At 43.1% G+C, this 22,960-nt stretch overlaps 2 protein-coding genes across 6 annotated transcripts in view; both read right to left on the minus strand.

Moving 5' to 3' along the window:
• Window positions 1-4,066: 4,066 nt before the first annotated feature.
• Window positions 4,067-11,465, minus strand: LOC306667142 (disintegrin and metalloproteinase domain-containing protein 1a-like). Its single transcript, XM_079149525.1, has one exon. The coding sequence runs from the start codon at window positions 8,756-8,758 to the stop codon at window positions 5,975-5,977; it is 2,784 nt and encodes a 927-aa protein (XP_079005651.1). The 5' UTR covers window positions 8,759-11,465; the 3' UTR covers window positions 4,067-5,974.
• A 1,374-nt stretch (window positions 11,466-12,839) lies between these two features.
• MAPKAPK5 (MAPK activated protein kinase 5) overlaps window positions 12,840-22,960 on the minus strand; it is a 33,340-nt gene continuing 23,219 nt past the window's right edge. For 3 of the 5 annotated variants that reach the window (XM_079149593.1, XM_079149591.1, XM_079149589.1), the window contains 6 exons: window positions 21,951-22,138; window positions 19,707-19,827; window positions 16,689-16,819; window positions 16,325-16,446; window positions 15,300-15,404; window positions 12,840-13,033 (listed from right to left, as the gene is read on the minus strand). In XM_079149593.1, coding sequence (XP_079005719.1) covers window positions 12,939-13,033; window positions 15,300-15,404; window positions 16,325-16,446; window positions 16,689-16,819; window positions 19,707-19,827; window positions 21,951-22,138 — 762 coding nt within the window. In that variant the 3' untranslated portion in view covers window positions 12,840-12,938. The remainder of the gene's footprint in view (window positions 13,034-15,299; window positions 15,405-16,324; window positions 16,447-16,688; window positions 16,820-19,706; window positions 19,828-21,950; window positions 22,139-22,960) is intronic. The other 2 variants (XM_079149592.1, XM_079149590.1) reach the window with 1 other exon arrangement.

Raw genomic sequence — 22,960 nt, forward strand, 5'->3', positions numbered from 1 at the left:
AGTGACAGAGTCATGTTAAAGTTACTCAATATTATTGTGTTGTGGTCTGATTCTTGAAATGGAGAAGGGTTTGTTTCATGCATGTAGATGCTCCATTGCTTGGGGTATAAATACTTATGATTGTCATGTCTTATTGATGTACAGTTCCCTTAAGTAGTATGAAATTTCCTCCTGTCCCTTCTGATTAGCATTGGCTTAAAGTCCACTTTATGTGATAGGAAACTCGAAACCCCTGCTTGTTTACAAGATCCATATGAATGATACACTTTTTTCCCATCCTTTTACCTTCAGTCCGTGGATGTCTTCATCTGTGAGGTGAGTCTCTTGAAGACAATATATTGTTGGGTATTGTTTTTTAATCCAGTCTGCCAGTCTATGTCTTTCAATTGATGCATTTAGGCCATTTACATTCAGTTTTGTTATTGAGACATGATTTTCATTCCCTTCCATTTTGATTTATTTCTGGTTTTTACTTTTAGTTCCCCTTTTGATTGACTGATCTTCTAGTGTAGTTCCTCCCTTTGTTTGTTTTCACTCTTATTTTTCATTTCTTCTTTGCAAAATATTTTATTATGAATGTTTTGTAGTGCAGGCTTTCTAGTTGTGAATTCTTTTAACTTTTGTTTATCATGGGAGGTTTTTATTTCATCATCAATTCTCAAGCTTAATTTTGCTGGATATAGTATTCTCAGCTGGCATTAATTTCCTTTCATAGCTTGGTATATATTATTCCAAGAACTTTTAGCTCTGAGGGTCTGGGTTGATAAATCAACTGGGGTCTGGATTGGTTTCCCTCTAAATGTTACCTACCCTTTTACCTGTGACAGCCTTTAAGAATCTATCCTTATTCTATATGTTAGGCATTTTTGTATTAATGTGCCTTGGATGGGTCTGTTGTAATTTTGTTTATTTGGGGTCCTGTAAGTCTCCTGTGTTTGAGTCTCCATTTCATTCTTTAGGTTTGGGAAATTTTCTGATATTATTTCATTGAAAAGATTGTGCATTCCTTTGGTTTGTATCTCTGAGCCTTCATCTATCCCAATGAATCTTAAATTTTGTCTTTTTGTGTTTTCCCATATTTCTTGGAAGTTTTGCTCATGGCCTCTTAATATCTTTTCTCTATGGTCAACTTTGTTTTCAAGATTATATATTTTGTCTTCATTGCCTGAGACTGTTTTATAAGTGATCTTAGTGATGCTTTCCATTGAGTTAATTTATTTTATTGATTCCTTCATTTCAAGGATTTCTGCTTGATTTTTTTTCAAAATTTCTATCTCTGTATTAAATTTGTCTCTTTATTTAAATGCCATTAACAATTCACTTTTTTTAAGTTGTCAATGGACCTGTCTTTTATTTATTTATATGTGGTGCTGAGAATCAAACCCAGTGCCTCATACATTCTAGACAAGCATTCTACCATTGAGCTACCACTTCTGCTCTTGAAGTGATCTTTCACTACCTGTTCTTTTTAAACATTTTTTTTTTTAGTTGTTGATGGACCTTTATTTTATTTATTTAGATGTGGTTCTGAGAATCAGACCCAGTATTTCACACCTGCTAGGCAAATTTTCCCCTACGAGCTACAACCCCCACCCTACTTCCGGTATTTTCTTTATGATTTCACTCTTTACATCATTCTTTACTTTGTAGATCAGTTTTACTATGTACATTCTAAATTCCTTCTCTTACCCATTTCTTTCACCATTGTGTTATTAGATTCTGTTATTGAAATATATTGGTTTGGGGTGATTTTTCCTTGTTTTTTCATGTTATTTGTGTGTCTGCCTATCTAGCAGTATGAATATGAGGTAGTAGAGTTTATACCCTGTGGACTTGTAGTGTCCCTGAAGGTTTCCAGTACCTCACTCTTTAGGGGGAGACAAATAATAACAAAGAATGTAAACAATATACAGCATTAAACCAAATAGTTCCTACTATGACATCTACAATGTTAATTATCACAGTAAACAGAAATGATGTGATCAGTTATTACCTACAATAAAAACAGCAAGTTTGCAAGAGGGTTGACAATTTCAAATGGTGGACAAGGAGAGAACGAAAGTGTTATAGAATGTGATGATTGTAAGCGGGGAGGAGAGAAGACAAGTAAAAAACTAAAGGAGGTGGAAAGAGAACAATAGAGATTGACTATTAGTGGAAGAACAGAGAGTAAGAGAATCAAGGGAAACAGGTAAGAGAAAAAATATATATAAAAACTAGAAATTAAAAAAATTAAAAATAAAAATACAAAACTAAAATATACTAAACAAACATCCTAGTTCTGAAAAAACTGATTCATGAAAAATAACTGACTTCAAAAATGCTTGAAATGAGGAAAAAACAAATATGAGCACGTATAAATGTCCATGTACCATTAAGAGCACAAGTAAAGAGAGTAAAGAAAAAAAGGGGTGGGGGAATCTCCATGAAAATTTAAAGAATTCTTTGTTGGAGTTCAAGAGTCTCAGCTTCTCTTCTCAGCAGTTTCAGGTGGGGTTGTCTGGAGAGTGAAGCTCCAACCTCCGGATTGCTGGAGTGAGAGAGGTGATCCCGTAGGCAGAGTTCCTGGAAGGCAGGGTGTAGGCTTAGGTGGAGAGAGGCTGGACACTTGAGGAATTTTCAGGAAGCAATTTTATTGGCTGCAGGGTCCAGAGGGGCTATCACCTAAAATTTCTCTGGGCCTCGAGTCTGGACATTCTTTGAACTTTATTCCCAGTGTGAGGAGGGATTTGAAGGTTTATATGTCAAGTGGGTTTTGTCCCTTTTTTTTTTTTTTTTTTTTTTTTTTAGATTAGTCAGAGGTTTTTACAAGTTTTATCAAAATCAGAAGTAACATCATCAATTCTGCAGCCAAACAGTTTTTGCAATTTAGTCCTCACAAAAACTATGAAATCCTATCCTATATTGAGTTTTTACATATATATATATACTTTTAGTTGTCGCTAGACCTTTATTTTGCTTATTGATTTATATGTGGTGCTGAGGATCGAACCCAGTGCCTCACACATGCCAGGAAAGCACTCTAGTGCTGAGCTACAACCCAGCCCCCACATTGAGTTTTCTGCAGAAAATTTTGCGCTGATATTCTGTTATAAAGCTTTCTAACAAGAAGAGGAACTTACATGTTACAAATATGGTGGGGGTTCTGCTTAATTATTGTAAGGATCTTCCTGTTGGGGGTCTCTGGTCTGCTTCATAGGGTCTTCACTGAATGCCAATTGGCCTGGAGATTTTAAATCAGTGCACCTCCAGGCCCAGTAATTGCTGGTCCACACTGCAAGACTGGAAAGCCAAGTATGTTCCCTTGATTCCACTCTTGTGATGGAGGAGCCAATTCTTAGTCTCCTACATCACCTGCAGACCCCACGTTTCCTGGTCTCCAAATATTCTTCCCACCCCTACCCTTCCAAATTCCCATCCAGAAGAGTCTCTCCCATCCCGTCCTGCAAGCAACCAGCTTGGAGGGGAAAGTATAGAGCCAGGTGGGTTTCCAGGACTGTGTAAACCTCTCACCATGTTTGATTTTCTCCTAGTCACTTAAGCAAACTCTGTGGTGTGCAGTGTTGTTTACTGGGCCTGTATTTCCCACCAAACTTGGGTTTGCCAGAAATCAGAACCCTCAGCTGCTGACTCCCCGGGCTGCAGCTGCAAAATGGTTCCACTTTTGTCTTCTGCACACTACCTGGAGAGAGGGCAGCTTTTTTCCCACACAAGGATATTGTGCAATGTGCCCTTCAATTTAGTCAGGCAATGTCCTTGATCTCTAAACACACTGTACCCAGACAGGCCTCAGGTCTCCTAAAAATGTGGGTTTCTTTAATTCCCTTGTCTCTCCACTTTGCTTGCAGAGGGACCGCTTTGGCTGGTGCTTCCAACCTGGCCACAGCAGTGGCTGTGTCTCTGGGGATTTCTTCCTTACTGTACTATATCCAACCTCGAGTCCCTGATTGGCTTTACATGTCCAGTTTTAGCTTCCAGGAAAGCCCCTCTCCCTCTCCCCTGCCCTTTTTTTTTTTTTCTTTTGGTTCACCCACCTCCTGAGAATCTATTTGCTTTCTTGGTTTCACTCCATGGAGCAGCCAGGAAAGCAATCTCCTCTATTCTGCCATCTTGAAAAACTCCCAGGGCCTAAATCTTCACTCAGTTCTCAGATCCCTTCTCCAGCTATACTTGCTCTCTTGGGCAGGGTCAACTGTCCCGTCTTGAAATATCAGCTATACCCAGACAGCTCTCAGTTACACATCCTGGCTGACGGTTCTCCTGAATCCTAGGGAGCCCCAACCATCTCACTGCCCACTGGGTGTTAGGCAGGCATCTCATACTAAATATGTCCAGTACCTGTGCTGTCCATGCTCATCCCCAACTCAGTAATGCCACTTCCATTCTTGCAGTTGCTCAGGGAAAAGCCACCAGAGGCAACCTTTTCAGCTGCCTTTCTCTCTCCTCTACATCTGTCCTGTCAGCAGATCCTTATAGTTCCACCTCACAGGCTGCCAGGATTGTAGGCTCTTCCCGTCCCTTTCACTTCAACCTCCCCCTAAAAGCTCCCACCACCACCTGCTTAGCAAAGCATGAGAGTTGTTTAGGGTTCTCTGCTTCTACAGTTAATTGCCCATTTTAAAGACATTCTAGTCCATAATGCCTATACAATGTAGTGAGTTCTTGGTAGAAGTCAATATCCACTTGGAAGGTTGTTTTCAGTAGTCCATGTATTGGGCAATTAAGTAGGTACTAAATGTCTTCCCCTTATTTTTTGCTGAATAAAAAGGCTCACAATGCTGCAGAGATTGTAGTTTTGGTCTTATCTGGGAAGGGATGCAGATTCCACCACTTACTAGCTAGTTCCACAGCAAGCTCTTGTGTGTTTCCTTATGTACAAGATGGGGTTTGCACAGGGCAATTGGGAAGATTAAGAAATGAACACAGGGCTGAGACTATAGTTCGTAGAGGGCTTTCCTGTCAAGCACAAGGCCCTGGGGTCAATCCCCAGCACCACAAACAAACAACAACAAAAAGGAATGCAGTGTTTAACATAGTGCTTGGTAAAGAAACAGTAATATTATATTATACTTGCTCTGTGCTTACTTTCCAGAGAAATAATCACATTAAAGCTCTCATATATAAAGATGTTATCAGTATTTGAGTACACAAAATACCAAATTTAATAGAAAAACTAAGAAATCAAATGAAAAATAAAGTACTTGAAATGTGAGCTCAACCCTGAAGGGGCTTTCTGGGTAGGTTGCTTTCCCTTCCCCAAGCACTTGGCTTGGCTGAGTTAGACCTCCCTGGATCAGACCTTGCTGTTCCACAGGGCCCCAAAACAAAGGAGCCCCAAGTTCTAAGCTACCTGGAGTCTAGAGTGATGCTTCATCTTAAAAAAAAAAAAAAGTCCTTTTATTTAAAATCACTTCTATTATCTCATGAACAGAAACTGACAGGGCAAATTAAAATACTCTAATCATAAATATAACATTCCTAACTTCACAGTGGTTATGATGGTTATGTTGTGATAAGCCAGAGATAGCAGTATAGGTACAGGTATACATTGTCACACAACGCAGTTGGAAGATGGAAAACCCTGAAAAACCATTTCAGGCGTCTCAAAATTGGCCCTATTGGTAAAAGACATTGATAGCAATGATCCATGAAAAGAGCTTAAATAAAATTACTTCAGGGAATGAGTTAAAGGAAAAAAATAGAATATTTCATATGTGATTTCATATGTGAAAGCATAATCAATTTACTAAAATGAATATTGAGGGTGGAGTAATATCTTCTCCCACATTAGTATGATATAGTCCGGTCAGTGCAGAACATTCTCCCTTCACATCTGCTTCTGAACTCTTTCCCACTCATGCCTGGGGAGTTCAGTAATGTGGCTTCATCTTCCACTAAATTTCTGCCTCTGCTTTTTCATGTCCATCTGCATCCTCTTTTGGTGGAGGCTTTTCTTTGACCTCTGGTGGTGGGCCTACACTGGTGGTGGTGGTGGGGCTTCCTCAGGTGCAGGTGGAGGAGGGGCCTCCCCGGGTGCGGGTGGAGGAGCGGCCTCCCCGGGTGCGGGTGGAGGAGCGGCCTCCCCGGGTGCGGGTGGAGGAGCGGCCTCCCCAGGTGCAGGTGCAGGTGCAGGTGGAGGTGCGGCCTTTTGGGGCTCCTTTCGTGGGAGAGACTCTGATGACTCTGATGATGCCATCGCTGCTCGAATTTCAGACCAGAGGTAAGCAATTAGCATGAGAGTGCACAATAACCCGAAGAGAGCCAGAGGGATGAAGAGAAGCAACTTTTTAGGGCTTATTTCATCATTCCTGTCTTTACGGCTTCTATTTGTTTTTATGGTTTCTTTTATATGGTGTGGCTTACTAGGAGGGCCACTGTCCACGCTGCCCCCAGCTCCTGGGCTCCTGCAGTCAGGAGGGGCAAAGCTATCCTCACAATGGCAGTGCTTGAGATTGTTGCACACTCCTTTCCCATTGCACAGCTCCTCCGGTTCACAGTCGTACTTGAGCACCTCTTTACTACTGCAGGAGTGACCCCTGCAAACTTTGTCTGGAGCACAGTAAGTGCCGGTCTGCACATCACCATCATCGGGGATGTCGGTGACGTCATAGGCGTCCACGACCCAGCACCAGTCACTGCCGTGAGGAACCTGGACCAGTGTATGATGGGGTCGGATTCTTGGCATCAGCATAAAACCTGTACATACAAGTTTTCCACAAAATATATCTTCACCCTTACACTTAACGTATCCTGCGGAAGCTGAAGTGGGACGGCCACAGTTTGCAAATCGACTTGGGCGCCTGTTCGTTGACAGGTAACAGTCTTCTGGGGCAGATCTGGCGGAATGCCCATATATATTCCTGCACTGAATATCGGGGTTTTTACACCGCCCCCCAACACAATAGAAAATTCGGTCACACTGTGTGCCATCTTGCTTGTAGCTGTCTGCAGGGCAGTTTTTAGATCGACCATCACAGTATTCAGGGAGGTCACACTCATCCTGAGACGGACGACATAAACTGCCTGGCCTCCTGAGAACACAGTTCCGGCAGCAGGCTTCATCACTGCACTGGGCCTGCCTCTTCAGTTTACAGACTGTGTCACAGCATGGGTGATTGTCACAATCAGAACCACAGTCACACTCCTCCTGTTCCTCTACCACGCCATTTCCACAGCGAGATGCCCTGCGCTTGTGGCTTCGGTACCACGGCTTGTTAAAGAGGCAGGTCCCTTTGTGTTCTTGAAGGAAACGGTGGAAATCCTCAGAGCTGCAGTTGCTGAAGCCGCTTGCTTTGGTGATATTTTCACGCATGAGGCAAAACGGCTTATCTTTACAAACGCAGGCCGCACGGTCATGCCGAATGCCCAGGTTGTGCCCGAGCTGGTGGACCAGGAGCGCCGCAAACAGGAGGACATCCTCGTGAGGGAAGGATTCGACGGCCGCCGCAAAGCCACTTGAACAGGCCCCGCTGAGGAATGCCTGGCCCTTGTCCTCGCCAGGATGATGCCCAACGATCAGGTGGGCAACATCGTGCCTCACGCGACTCGAGAGATTCTCTTGTCTCCAGCTGTTGAAATTCCTGAGTGTACCTTGCAGGTCCACCGGGACCTCTATGAGGTCCCCCTCGGTCCAGATCTCCATTCCGGCCAGCACCACCTCTGTGTTTATGCCCCTGGTGAAGCTGTTGGCCAGAGCAATGATGTCCACAACTCTCTGGACGGTCTCACTGACGTTACTGCCCCACATCTGGAACCGCTCGTTGTTGACGACGACAAACATCTCCACGTACTTGGTGAGTGACCACAGGTAGGACAGCGCCTGGAATTGAAGAGGATTCCTCCTCCCTTGTTGCTGGCTGGTGGACGCCGGTCTGTCTTGGGAAGGGACGCCACAGGAGACGGGAGCTCGTCGGGCCGTGGTGAATAGCACGTGCTCAAACTGCTTGGAAGAGAGCTTGGGCTTGATGCTGTACGGTGTGTCCTCCTTGATCAGGATGCCCCTGAGGCCCGAGCAGGTGTTGACGGAAACAAAAGAGCCTGGCGCTCCTTCTATGTAGCCCTCGTAGTGGCAGTCATGTGAGATGGGAGGCATTTCTTGCCCCAGGATGCCACTGTGGTAAGTGTAGATGGGGAAGTTACTTACAAAATAGTCTCTCCTCACTCTGAGATGAATCACTTGCTTTTGGCCCTGTAGAAATAGAATATAGGATGTCTCTTCCACTGGCTTATTGCTTTCCTGCACTGTCAGTCTCTGAGGAACAGTTATTTCAAAGAAAGAGTGGGTTACTGATCCCAGATAACAGTACATGCTTGGCAGAAAAATCACCAGCAGCATCAAGGTCCCTAACCTGATACGTGACTGTCCTGGCGCCAGCCCCAGCCTCAAGTTCCACTTCTGGGGAGCCGAAGTCAGAAACTTTATCTTAGCGTCTTTGAAGGCCACTTGATTTTTCTGTAGAGATGATAAGATGGAGGCGGAGTTTCTCAATGATGCTGCCACTGACAAAGCCCAAATGATGACACAGGGTCTGTGTCTCTCCGTGGCAGCGCTCCCCGACATGACTCTCAGAGACTTACATATCACCCTCACATTTGTGCCAGCTCCCTTTTGGGTAGTTTCCATCCAGCTCTGAATCTTTTGGCCTTCAGGCGCCGTCTCTCTATTCTTGTTTCTCTCCTGGTCTTCAATGGTAACCGTAGTGCAGAAATTCCTTTCAACAGCCAGAGCTGCTATGTTTCTTAAGTTTTTCTTTGACATTCATGGAGAGATGAACCACGGAGAAGGCCTATAAGATTCAGCCAGTACTATAAATCAGGCCAGCGACCCTTCATCCTCCCAAGACCGCATTAGTACTGATATCCGTTGATCTGTTCATTCTCTGAAACCCAACATTCTGGCAGGAGACCGGGGGAGGGGACAGGGATTCCCTGGGCATCTCTGAGCACACAGAGTCCTCTCCTGCCCACTTTACCTCATTTCTATATTATTCAGGGTACTCTTTCTCACTTCAGCTCTTTGCCTGTGACTCATTTTTTCCTTTAATTCAAGAAAAAAATGTTCATGGATGTCCAAGTTTTCACTCATTATCCTTTGTTCATAATAGATGAGTTTAGACATTTTATATCTGTTTATAAGTAATTCTTCTGTGCCTAGAAGTTTTCCTAAGGCAAGACATAAGGTTAAGTGATCTTATTTTCACTATTGAAGTATCTAAGGGACTAGGATCAAAGTCCAATTACTGGGCTGGGGAGTGCTTACCTGGCATGGGCCAGGCTTTGCACTGAATCCCTAGAGCTGCAAAAAAAAAAAAAAAAGTGTAGGGGCTGGGTTGTGGCTCAGTGGCAGAGCGTTTGCCTAGCATGTGTGAGGCACTGGGTTCGATTCTCAACACCATATGTAAATAAATACAATAAAAGTCCATTGACAACTAAAATATATATGTACATTTTAAAGTTTAATTCCTCCACGATTCAATATAAAAATGTGTGGTAAAAATAAAATGATTAATCAGATATCTAGTTACCATTTCATCAAGAAAATAAAAATAGCTGGACATGGTGGCACATGCCTTGTAATACCAGTGGCTCGGGAGGCTGAGGCAAGAGATTGAAAGTTCACAGCCAGCATCAGCAACCTAGGCCCTAAGCAACTCGGCAAGACCCTGTCGCTAAATAAAATATAAAAAAGGGCTGAGGATATGGCTCAGTGTTTGAATGCCTCTGGGTTCAATCCCTGGTACCAAAATTTTTAAAAATAGGCTAAGACTTCTAAAACTTTTTTTCACTTTTATAACTAAAATTGAGCTGTGTAATGTTTGTGAAAGTCCTTGGATTTGGTTTTGATGTTAATTTTTTCACTGTTGATTTTAGCAGTATAAAGGAAAGAGAAGCTCTGTCTACTGATTTTTTGCCCATTTATTCATTCATTCTCTGTGCATTCTAAAGGTAACCAAAATAAGACTACTTTTTTTATCTTGCATAAAAATAATTTTATATTAAGTCAAATATTTACAGCATAAAACCTGTAAATTACAAGGTATGACTACAGGGAACACTTGGCAAATGGGGAAATGCTCTAATTCAGAATAGAATGCTAATGGTACCAAAAGGTCTCAGATATCACCATGAGAGTATATGAATTTATTATCGATCCTCAATAATACTTAATTCTTAATGTAGTTGATAAAATCTTTCATTAGCATATAATAAGAAAATTCAAACTGTCACATCATAAACTCATTAGAAAATTTACAGCAATAAAAGAGAAATGATTTCCAGTTGGATTTCTTTTTTTCTTGCAGTTTATGTAACAGCAAGGCCACTTCAAATTATAGAGTTTGGAAATTTAAAATTTTAGGGTGTTTCCCTGTGTTATAACCAAAATAGATACGGGAAAATAACCTACCTATTTTTTCATTACCTGTTTTGTCATTTGGTGGAATGAAAGAACCAAGAGTCAATCATGGAAGAACACTGTAACTTTTAAATTTAAAAAATATATAATTAAAATGAAATGTCCAATTTTTCCAGTTCTCAATAAATACATATGTGCACACACATACTGACACACAAGATCTGATTGAAATCTTTTAACTTCTTTGACCAACAATACCTACTATTCTTTCAGTTTGCTTTTCTCACAGGGATACAACACAAGCTCCTTTAAAAAAGCAATTCCGTGTTTCAAAAAATAATTTTCTCACAGGCATCGCCTATGATCATACAGTATATTAGCCAGAAAAACATGATGTTGTCATTCTACCTGAAGTTTCAAGGTATTTGAGTAACGGTCTTAATCAGCAGAGGGTTAGCAAGTCACGTGGGAAAACTATAGTTTGTAAACTGCTGCTTTACAAGGACTGTTCTTACAATGTTAAGTTTCCACAGTTGTAGACGTTAGTCTATGAAATACAAGGAAGATATGGTTTCAATTTCAGTTATGTGTGGATTTTGTATCACTACGAAACCTGACTCATATGTTAAAATACAATTTACTATTGGCCTAGGAATATACAAGTGAAACACTCTGAAGACAAACAGTGATGAGTCTCTGGGGAGCCTACTGCATTTTCAGGAGCTCTGGTTAGGGCAGGACCCGCTTCTGAGTTACAACAACTGGAGCATCCTGAAGGGCTTCAGACGTCCAGCATGGTGTTCATCTGGATGTGACTGGAGGCAGCTCTTCAACCTGAAGTGACTAAAACACAAGAAACTGAAGCTCAGACTAAAAAGACGCCATTTTGGACGCCATTTTACATCAAGGCCTAAAGTTGAGCATACACTTAAAAAAAAAAAAAAAATCAGCCTGAGCCTTTAGAAGACACCTGATAAAAAATTTGAGAAGGTAGTGGTAGACTGGGTATGCTAGAAGGCTCCTTTAAAGAAAAGAGTAACAAAGGTAATTACTGCCTTCCTTTCCCTGTGGAAAGCTGAACTTCTGCCCTAAGGTAGAAACACTGGAAGGGTTCAGAGAGTCACTGCAAGAAATGATGCACTTCACTGAAAAACTAAATCGGCCCCGAATTCAACTCTCGGCTAAATGTTCTGGTAGTAAATAAAAATTTTGTTCTTTTCTCTGTTAGATGTTGCTACCTTGAAAAGTACTCAGTTCTTTTTGCAAGGTTTTTATTTATAAATTATCAGTCACCTAACATTAGTAAACTTAACTTCAAAAAATACCTCAAATTACATATTCTTTAAGATAAAAAGGAATCAGTGTCGTAAAGTAAAAGATACTTTGGTGTTTTTATCACACATTTGCAAAATGAGATGCACTCTTAAGAGGCACACTGACCAGATGTCATCCTGAAGGCATACTCAGAAAACCGAAGAGTCAGAAAATAAGTGAGCTCTGTGGGATCAATTTTGATTACAAAGAACATGACACGATAAAACCAAATAGCTGAGACTACTCATCCTGGTCCCCCGTGAGTGGGCTGGAGTTTGTCTACAAGCTCTTCTATTAATTGACACAGCTACCCACCAAAACCGCTTTAAAAAAAAAAAAAACCAGTTTGTGCCCATATGCACAAAAGAGAACTAGATATGCATCTAGCCTTATTTTTCACTGAAACAGCTGCTCTCTGGGCCAGAACTCTGTTTTCTGAAAATGAAGGGTACTAAAGAAAAGAAATACAGCCCACAGGATGCCATCAAGAAATCCAGGCAGAAACATTAGCGAAAACTAGGCAGCTTTCAGAGGAAAGAAGTGGCTCATTTTAAAAGCCAATGTTAATGGTCCAGTTGATATTACATATGACTTTCTCAGAAAAATCATCCCAAAATGGGGGCCAGAAGAACAGGGAAAGGAAGTAAGCAGTGATGGAGGTGGTGAGGGTCGTGGAGGGAACCAGAGGACAAGGTGGGACTTCAGGGAAGGGTTAAGAGAAGATGTGGCCACACCTGTAAAGAACGAACCCCAAAGCGAACTCCGCACCCAGACCCTTTAAACAAACACGACAAAAGGGACCAGTGCCGCTTTTCTCTGGGGCCTTAGGAGTGAGAGGAGCGACAGCACAGTTCCCTGCCTCTTCCACCACGGAGGCACCCTGCATGCATCCTGTGATTCCCACCAGGCAGCCGGGAACCATCGTGAGCAGAGCTGCTGACGCGCGGAGAGGTCAGCACAGTCGGTCCTCTGGCTCCCCTTGCAGGTGGCTTCCGATTCCTTTATTAGAAATCAGACAGTCCTGCTTGGGAATACCGTCTATCACCTTAACAGATGACCAAATGTCCTAAAATAATAGTATGTCTCTAGAAACTGAGCTTTTCTAAAACAAATAATAACTATGCTATTAGTAAATCCTGTACATAAATCTATATAGCAACTTTAAGCAACGTGGAAATGAAATTATGATTTATTAATTTACATAAAAATTTCTTTATACATTAAAGAATAATTTTTCAAATTGCTTAAAAAAAAAAAGTTGAAGCTGTCATTATTGGGATTCATGGGAAGTGGTTTGCTCTTCTATCACTTGCTTCACAATTTCTGCCAGTTTTAGTCGATCTACTTTATCTGTGAATCCACGACCTGAAATCCAAGAAAGAATAAGGTCAGTTCCTACACTCTCTGAGAGGAACCCAATAAGGCAGACCTTACCAGTGTCTAATGCACCCTGCCGATGGAGGAACTACCCCAACACTAGTCAAAAAAGCAGTTCAGATCGCCTGTTTTTCAGGTGGTCATTAAGCAGTTCTATTATATGGCAATAAAAATCCAAAGTTCACTACAATACAAAATCAAACCAAACTGTCATTCGGCACTAGGATTCACTCTCACTCTCTCTAGTCCCCGGTTGCTCTGCTGTGGGGGTGCTGAAGATCCCCAGGGAGCAGGCCTGGTTTTTGAGCACCAGAAAATGGAAAGATGAATAAGGAAAACCTCTCTTCCTCATGGCTGTAGGAAAATGAATATATTTCCTCAAAATAATTTGGCACTCTCTTGAAAATGGGAAGAAAATAATATTTCTTCAGAACAACATCCTCATATCAAGAACTAACCAGCCTTTGAGAAGCTTTGAAGGGATTTCATATAGTTCTGTCTCTGGGTAGATCTCTGTGTGCTGCTGTGTTACCATTTAATGTCCAGAAACCTGTGTTTTCTCATCTCTACAATGGGAATAATTTTCAAAGATAAAGATGGATAATGTGCTTTATGGAGGCTACCAATATATGTATGTGCTATGGCCCACAGCTGGACAAAAAACCTGGAAGACACCATGCAGATACTAATTGTTGATCCATTGTCTGACACTCACTTGGATTTTCTTTCAAATCTTGTAATGACCTTTTCAGTGTAGGCACCCATGTCATGCACATGCCTGAATTTAAAGATTGAGTCTTCCTTGTCTGAATTCCAGATTCTAATTCTGTAGTGGTTTAAGGTGGTACAACTAACATGTTTCTCCTTGTCCTCCTTTTATTCTATGTCCCCAATAAAATAGTTCTCTGCTCCATGCCTATATAACCCATGTTCAGCTATGTTTAGAAAATGACAGAAACCTGTATCAATTGCTGATTCATAAAGGAACATTGAGATTAAAAAAAAAAAAAAAATCAAACCAAAATGAGAGATCTTTGTAACATATGTATATCTGACAAGAGACTCACATCCAGAATATATAAAGAACTCCAACACACATTTAAAAAGCTACAACTTGGTAGAAAAATAAGCAAAGGACGTGAATAGGCACTTTCGAAATGTGCATGACCTCATTTGTCATCAGGGTGATGCCACGTAAAACCACACTGCAGCACTATCACGTGCTAACCAGAGTGCCTGACGTAAGAGGGAGACAACGGCAAGACTGCGCATGAATACAGAGATAAAGCAAACGCTACAGCGGGAGTTCATAAATTCAAATGACCAATTCACAAAATGTGGCATGCCTACTAAACGCCGAACAGATGAATACCTTCATGAACTCGCAATTCCAATCCTAAATATTTAAGAGAAATGAGTTCACAAAATGTTCATCAAAGACACACACAAGGGTGTGCACAACAGCCCTTTCCTTAATTACCAAAACCTAGCAACAACCCACATGTCCGTTCAACAGCAGAATGGACAAACGGGATACTGACAGAATGGGAGTGGATCATCTGCTGCTATGCACGGCAGCACTGGAACCCATAATGTTGCCTAAAGAAGTCACTTGCAGAAGAACACAGACTTTGATTGTGATTACAATAAAACTAGGCAAAATTAACTCGTGGTGCTAGAAGTCAGGATTGTGACTACCAGGGACTGGGGAGATAGCTCAGTGGGTAGAGTGCTTGCCTTGTAAGCACAAGGCCCTGGGTTCAAACCCCGGAACCCCAAAAAAAAAAAAGGATTGACCCTCTCTACCTTGTTTGCCTGGGGAAAAAATTCAACCAGCAAATTTGGCAAAGTCCTACTCTTCAGTGAAATGCTCTTCTCTAAGCTGCTCAGGGTGAACTTCCTGGCACTCTGTCCTCTTTTTTCCCTTTCAATGAGTGCTGCTCCTTCATGATCTGGTGACATGGGAGGAATTCTGAGATCTAGTTTTTGTTTTTTTTCCTTCTTTCCCCCAAGTGGTGTATGAGAGGGACTCCTTAGTGCTGAATTTGCTTTACCTGAACTCTTGAAAAGAAGCCAAAGGACCAGATACACCTGAGCACTTAACCTCACAGCTAACACTGCTCCCTCAAAATTCCAGTCACTCTCCAGCTTCACTTCACAGGAAGCAGGTCCAGTTCGGGCCCCAAAGACACCCACCAAGTTCTAACAATCCCTCCTGTACGGTCCAGAGCAAAGGAGTGGCTGTGGTTCCTACCGTTCCAGCTGAAGCTCTGCAGAGTGTCCCTCAGGAGCTTGCATTCCCGATTATACTTCCAGGCTTCCTGCATCACTTCATTCAGCTTCTCATCTTCGTTCTCTCCTGTTGGTGAGGATGAAGAGGAAGTTGCATTTCTCCTGACCATTATGGGATTTTAGTGTCTGAGCTGGGAGGACATGATGTCCAACTGGTTAAGAAATGAGGAGTATGTGTGCAAAATCACCAGAGAAGGGCTTTACTCCTAGTTTACTCTTCTGACATTCTTACACAGATGCTCTGACAGCTTCAGAGTCCTACTTGGGGACGAGAAATAGGCTATGACAAAACCTGTCACTAAGCAAATATACCTGGTCAACCTAAACCCAGAGGCAGTGGGAGGGAATACAAGACTGAGTGGGCTGCCCTCTTTCTCTTAAGCCCATTCCTTGCTTTGGAAGGTGGGTTCTCCATGGAATCAAGGAAAATAGTTCACCTTAACATCTTCTGGCCTAATGGGTGAAGCACCTCATTCATCAACTGAGAACACGCTTCATATCACACCCCTCCGAGGGAAGTAAAGACATTCAGAAAGAAAGCTCTTCCATGCAGGGGCCATGTGCAAGTCACTCTGTCTACGACCAGAGTAGCAGCAGGAACTACCTCAAAACGAGGGTGGTAGTCTCTGTACTCAAGACCTACACCTAATCTTGCCCCTGTCCGTATTTTCATTCTCCATTATCTTTACTCTGGGCCCTTGTTGTCAAACTAAGATAACACAAAATTCCATGCTGTACCTAATGCTGACAATTCAGCCTAAACAAGAAAATCTCACAGAAAATGAAAAGAAGGGTTGAACTTACCACATTTCTGAATTCCCACTGTTCACTGTTTTAGTGGGCACAGACTATACAATGTACTTATTTTCTTGTAATACAAAGATGAAACAGATAATCCCAAATTAAACACACTGTTGTCAAACATATACACCATGTGCACATATCTACGCACACACACGTACAGAGAGCATTAGTAAATGGCGTGACCTTTACCAGCCTGGGGGAGAATACACTGAGCAATCACATCGCGAAGCTTTTCCAGGGCAACATTTGAATCCTCAGCTCCATTCTCATGGCCATGGACATAGACGCCGTCCTTGGGCTTGGTGCTTGAAAGGTTTGGGGGAGAGGTGAAAACAAGGTGAAACCTCAGAACCCAGCTCTAGACAGACATCAACTCCAAACACAAGCCAACAGGTTTCTCAGACACACAGAGAGTGTGTCCAACCTCTGGTACCATTTAAAGAACTTATCCTCTTAAAAGGCAGAGAAAGGGCAGACCCCTGGCTAAGCTGTCAGCGCTCAGCCACACCAGCCAGGAAGAACAATCAAAAGAAAGAAGCTCAGTTACCCAAGTAACTTCCTCTTCCTTAGAATGGGGTTGTTCACCGAGTGCAGGGGTTTGAGGCTGACTTTCAGATCCTGGATTCTCATGTTGGCCAGTTGCTCGGCATGAGCCTGCTGGATTCCGGCAACCACCGCCTGAATGCAAACAAAACAATTATCAGTTTTTCACAGTCATTGCTGGGAACCTGAAAAGCCAATCTAAGAAAGTAGGAAGGAGAAGCCCAAAGTATGTCGAAGGCAACTGCACTCTTCTACTGGTTCTGTATGAATCTGGACAAGGCAAGACTCTTCCCCTAGATCGGTAGGGCCCAGGGAACAGCAGGCCAAAGGCCATATGACAGCTAGCCCTTCTTTCCTGGCAGTGGGAACTGAAATACTAGTAAGAAATACGAGGCTCACGTTCACAGCTACAGACACAAGCAAATGCGAAGGAGGCACTGATAACCTCAGGAGAAAAGCTGGCCAGCTGCTGCCCCAGAGGCTCCCACACTGCCCTGTATTCACTGCCTCACGCAAACAGTCACCTCAGTCCTGCTGGCTCAGCACCCTGGGCACGGCCAACCATAAGGGCAGACCCTCACCAACTAAGGCCACATCCCAATGGATAAGCCCATCAGTTGGTTTATAATGAGAAGAAACAGTCACAGAGTATGGTGTGTTTTTTTTTTTCGCCCTTCCCCAGTTCTGAAGATTTTTATTTCATTTATTTTATTTTATTTTATTTTGTAATTGTAGACAGACAGAATGCCTCTATTTTATTTGTTCATTTTTATGTGGTGCTGAGGATCAAACCCAGGGCCTCACACATGCTAGGCAAGTGCTCTGCCACTGAGCCACAGCCCAGCCCCAGTCCTGGGGCTCATACATGCTAGGGGAACACCCCACTACTGAAGTATGTGAACAGCCCTTTTAAATTTTATTTTGAGACAGAGTTTTGCTAAGTTGCCCAGGCTGGCTTTGAACTTGCCATCCTCTTGCCTTAGCCTCCCAAGTAGCTACAATTACAGGTATACGGCACTACTCCCAGCTGTATTGTCTGATTCTAAGAAAAAAAAAAAAAAAAAATTGAACAACTTTAAAAAGTAGCTCCTTGGTGAGCAGGCAGTACAACTTTAAGCTTATTTAAGGGAACACTCTAAGCTTATTTACGGGCATCACACACTCATGGCCAGCCCTGGCTCCAGTCTCCTACACCCTTTCAGCTACCTGAAACGAGCCAACCAAAGTGATGGAACTAGCTCCAGGTCATGAGCTCAGGGTCCTACGTAGGGAGGAGGCGATGCTCTTCAACACTCACACATCCAGAGCTGACCAACTCCCTTCCTGACCACACAGTTGCTTTAGAAATGGGAAAACTCAGTTACATTGCAATGTCATCTTCTAGGTCTGGGAACTTCTCTTTCTCATTAAGAAAATTCTGTATATCCAGACTTGGCTGCTTTTGTGTAGTGATTTTTAAGTAACTCCAGAAGGCAATTTTCTCTTCTCATTTCCAAGATCTTGAGGAGTGTTGTACTGAAACTATAACCTCCACGTGGCTGACAACAGGATGTAAGTAATTCTTTTGGACTTTGGACTGACCAAGCCATTACTGGACAAGTGGCTATAGGTAAGCCTGGAAGACAACCACCCATAAATCAGAGATGCCACAAAACTCTCTTCTTTCCAGCTCTCCTTTTTCTCCCATGCTCCAACAAAACTTAGCATTCTTTTCCCCATTTACTTATTCTTTTTCAAACTTCAACTCTATCCCTTTGAGGCTGGTAATTCTGAAGTCTGTGTCACTGCTTTGGCCAGCTGCTCAGTCATGTTCTTGTCCCATACTATACATCTCATTCATTTGAATGTCCCTGTCACCTCAAATAATATCTAAAGTCTAAGAAATTCCACCTCGCCAAAGCAGCCTCCCTCCTCATTTCTTTCTGTCAATAGCATGGCCTGCCATGTGTCCTGGTATCTACTGAGTCAGCAAAAACTAGAAATTTTTCTTTACCAACATTGAGCCACCCCGTCAGCTTCTACATCACTGCAGAAATCAAAGTTTAGCATGTCTGCAAGTTGGACTGACCACCTGTACATTCCCAGTGGCGAAGCTCTTCAAAAATCCACCATGGCTGGGCACACACACCTGTAATCCCAGTGGCTCGGGAGTTTAAGGCAGGAGAATTGTGAGTTCAAAGCCAGCCTCAGCAACTTAGTGAGGCCCTAATTAACTTGGCAAGAACCTGTCTCTAAATAAAAATATTTTTAATAAAGGACTGGGGTTGTGGCTCAGAGGTAAAGCACCCCTTGGTTCACTCTCCAGTATGCCCCCTGCAAAAACAAATGCACCGTGGCCTCTCAGCTTCAACCTGACAAGAACTAGACCCCTCTGTCTTCATGCGCAGCACGGCCCTGTGACACCCACCTCACTGACCTCCCACTACTGAAGCCAGGTCGCTTTTCCCACGGACACATTCTGGTCTCTAACCTTTTGTTCACGTTGTTCACTACACATGACACTTACTCTGTCTACTAAAAACTCCAAGGGCATCTCGTGCCTGAAGCTGTGAAAGAGCTCAGAGGTGCCACGGGAGGCGGCAATCAGTGCGAGCGTCCTGCCTTCTCATGGCTCATGGAGATGGTCTCTTGTTCTGAATTCCCACAGCACTCACAGAGGCTGAACGGGCAGAGTTCCGATGGCCTGAATGTGCCACGTTCCATGAGCCCAGGCCATGCCTCCCAACCAGGCTCTTCTACCCCTTGGGAACAGGTATCTCATACTGCTGTGTGCCCCCAAAACCCACAGCACATGGAGGGCGTTCCTTTGAACATTCCCTTAGTGCACATTTACCAGGCCTTGGACTGGTGTTTTATAGAAAAAAAATTCTTTATTTCACATCCTGATTTTCAGGAAACTAGAGACATTCCTCTGAAAAGACATGCTTGCCATTGTTTTCCCTTTAACCCCTCGCTGGGTCAAGCCCCAGCTTTCCATCTCAACATAGCCTTCTCAGCCAACAAAATACACATCATTCAGAACCTTGTCCATCATCAGTTGAGCAGAAGGTAGCACGTTATCCAGGGCCTCAGTCGAGTTGAGCCAGGGATGGTCCAATACTCCCTCAATGGTGAGCCTTTCTTCTGGTTTGACCTTCAAGAGCCTGTGGAGAAAACACCAACAGGGCTGCCATGTACACATGCCCCAAAAGGAAGTACAGGAAGCCTGCAGGTCTGAAGTCTGGCTCGAAAAGATCTGGCTTCTTCTGATTTTCTACCCAGTCCTGCAGGCCTGGGTCTTCTACCTGAAGGAAAGGAGTGAGATTCTAGTCCCCAACCACTTGTGGGGGAACGGTTCCTTGAGGTGGTCCTTTCTGTACTGGAAAGAGTGAGAAAAAAAATGGTAAAAAAGCTTAATCCAGTGATACTTTGGACTGTGTCCTAGGGTTCAATAAAGTAATCCTGCGTGGCTTCCTGAGACCTTGAATCCCCATACTGAAGTTTCCAGGACAATGGATTCTAACTTAGAAGGAAACAGAAGTAATCTTTCAGCTGCTAGTGGCTACAAAATTAGTTGAGGGGCCATGCAGTTCTGAAAAAGCAGGTTGCTACCCATGATAAAACTCTTAGATGCCATCACGTGACAGACATGAGCCTACCTTTACTCCAGAGACACTCAAAAGCTAAAAACTGCCAGGCCCAGTGGCGTGCCTGTAATCCCAATGGGTCAGGAGGCTGAGAAATAAGGATCGGGAGTTCAAAACCAGCCTCAGCAACTTGGTGAGACCCTGTCTCTAATATAAAAAAGGGCTGGGCATATGGCTTAATGGTTAAGTGCCTCTGAGTTCGATCCTCAGTACCAGGAAAAAAAAAGCTAAAAATTGAGTCTCTGAGAAGTGGTGACATGGTGACATTTCCCTCTAGGCCTAAGGTATCACTTCTGTACCATGTGCTCTTTGACCTCACTTCTACCTCCTTCTCACTCATGCGACACAGTTCCTAGCTCACGTCAGCTGCTCCCGGGCACTCTGTAGCACGGCCTCCTTCCAACTGCACATCCTCCTACTCTAAAAGTCAGTCAGGACAAACACACCTAATTGCCCTTTCAGATTCTTTGCAACCTTCTTCTGGATCATTCTCAACAAACAACTTCAAACATCTTAAAAAAGGATTATTTAGAAAAGAATCCCAAGGCCAGAAGAAAGTGTTTATCTAGAAAGGTGGCAAAGAACCACTGATGGGATACTGAGGAAGAGATGGAGACTCACACATTGCCCCTTCCCTCCTAAAAATGTCTACTTGCATAGTGTAGAAAATAGCACCTCTTTATAACACACAGACTGACTCCCTAACCAACAGGGCAAGCTTACTTCTTACCCCCATATTGGGGATTTAACCCAGGGGTGCTTTACCACTGAGCTGTACCCCTAGCCCTTTTGTTTTTCATTATTTCTTGAGACAGGTCTTGCTAGATTGCCAAGGCTGGCCCTGAACTTGCAATCCTCCTGCCCCAGCCTCCCAAGTGATGGGATCACAGGTATGTGCCACCGTACCTGGCACAAGTTAATTTCTGAAAAGGAGTAATCACCACAGAGAAAAGGCTGCACTGTCGGGAGACAGTTTTCCGAGTCCTGCCCCTTTAACGCGTCCCTTCATCCCATCACAGAGGAAGAAACTGAGATCTGCGGGCGAGAGACTGCTCAATGGAGACCGAGCAGTGCGAACGCCAGAACAGCAGCCAATACCCGACGCCACAGGCAGCCAAGCTTCCAGCAAACATACCTCAAATTTAGATCTGCTTCCTTCAATTCTCCTGCTACCACAGGTCGCTGAGTGTCAACACTCTGCCATCCACTCACTGGCCCTAATTCTTACCAAATCCTCCCAGTTTATTATATGTCAGTCAACTGGTAGTGGGAAGGCCGGAAAGTGAACTTCAACACCCCACGAATGAAAAGCCACACGTTATGGTCTTCTGAGCGCCCCAGCTCAACTCTTAGCACTGGGTCAGTCCCAGTGCCTGGCCTACATGCAAGAAGGGCACATCAGAAAGTCTGCCATTTACGTCCAAGTCAGTCAGAGACTGATGACAGAGGAACCTGGGTTCACAGTCCTGGATGCGATAGGAGGGAACAAAGCTCCATTTTCACTGAGGTGCAGGTGCTAAGAACTCTCACCTCAGGTGTCAGGGATAAGACGTCTGTGATGTTAAAACAGGAAGGAGCCTACTCTTTTCTCTACCTAGCATGTCCTCGGGTACCACCCTCCCAGCAGCCTAGGGGCTTACTTCCTCACAACGTCTTTGGCCATCTCTGAGATCTGGCTCCACTCTTCTTCTGGGAACTCAAAACTGCCAGTCATGATCTTTTTCCGCATGTCCTTTGGTATAGTCCGGCTGTGGTGTTTGGAGTAAAAAGGAGGGTATCCGCAGAGCATCACGTAGATAATCACCCCCAGGGACCATAAGTCACAGCTCTGAAAGCAAGAAAGAAAATGATCACTCACAGCACAGACAGACCCAAAATAAGGCCTCCAGGACAAGATTGGGAATAACGCTGACATACACAGACTGATACTTTCAAGAATCATTTAACAGAGACTGAACAGTTTCAGAACATATTAGGAGAATTAACCTTTCTCTTCACACAAGGTTAGTCTGGAGTCCGATAGTCACTTTTATTCTCACTGCTGATCCTTTTTTTTTTTTTTTTTTTTTTTGATATGGGAAGTACTTTTATTTTACCACATAACACTATATGAGAACCCATATTTACAGATGCCTAACCACACAATACAGTTTTGAACACAAAAGATGGCTCAAAAAATAGCAATAACAGTGATTCAAGTGTTGATCTTTACAGAAAAGAAAATAATTTTGACTGATTAAAAGGAGTTTTAAAATAAATAATTTTTATTGGTTAGAATTCTTTCATATTTTCTTTAAAAACACCATGTTGAACACAATAATATAGGTATAGTTTATTCACATGGTATAGCATTTGGAAACAAGTTTACAAGTTGCCTATCTCTGCCCATTTTCTGTTTCAGCATTATTACAGATGTCTCATTCTCTCATCATGCTGAATTCCTCAGTATCTTCCATACCATTTTCATGGGAATCTCTGGGAAGTACTGATGCCTTCCTTCCTTGGATGCACACTGACAAACCAGTTCCCACTATGCCCTCCTACTGCCCTTTTTGAAATAAACTTTTAGCCTAACAGGAAAAAATACACTATGATTTTGAAAACCTAAATTCCAAGTCTGCTGTCATAAACTACAAATATCTATGTCATG

Source organism: Sciurus vulgaris, assembly GCF_902686455.1.
Source record: "Sciurus vulgaris genome assembly, chromosome: 8".
Lineage (NCBI taxonomy): Eukaryota > Metazoa > Chordata > Mammalia > Rodentia > Sciuridae > Sciurus > Sciurus vulgaris.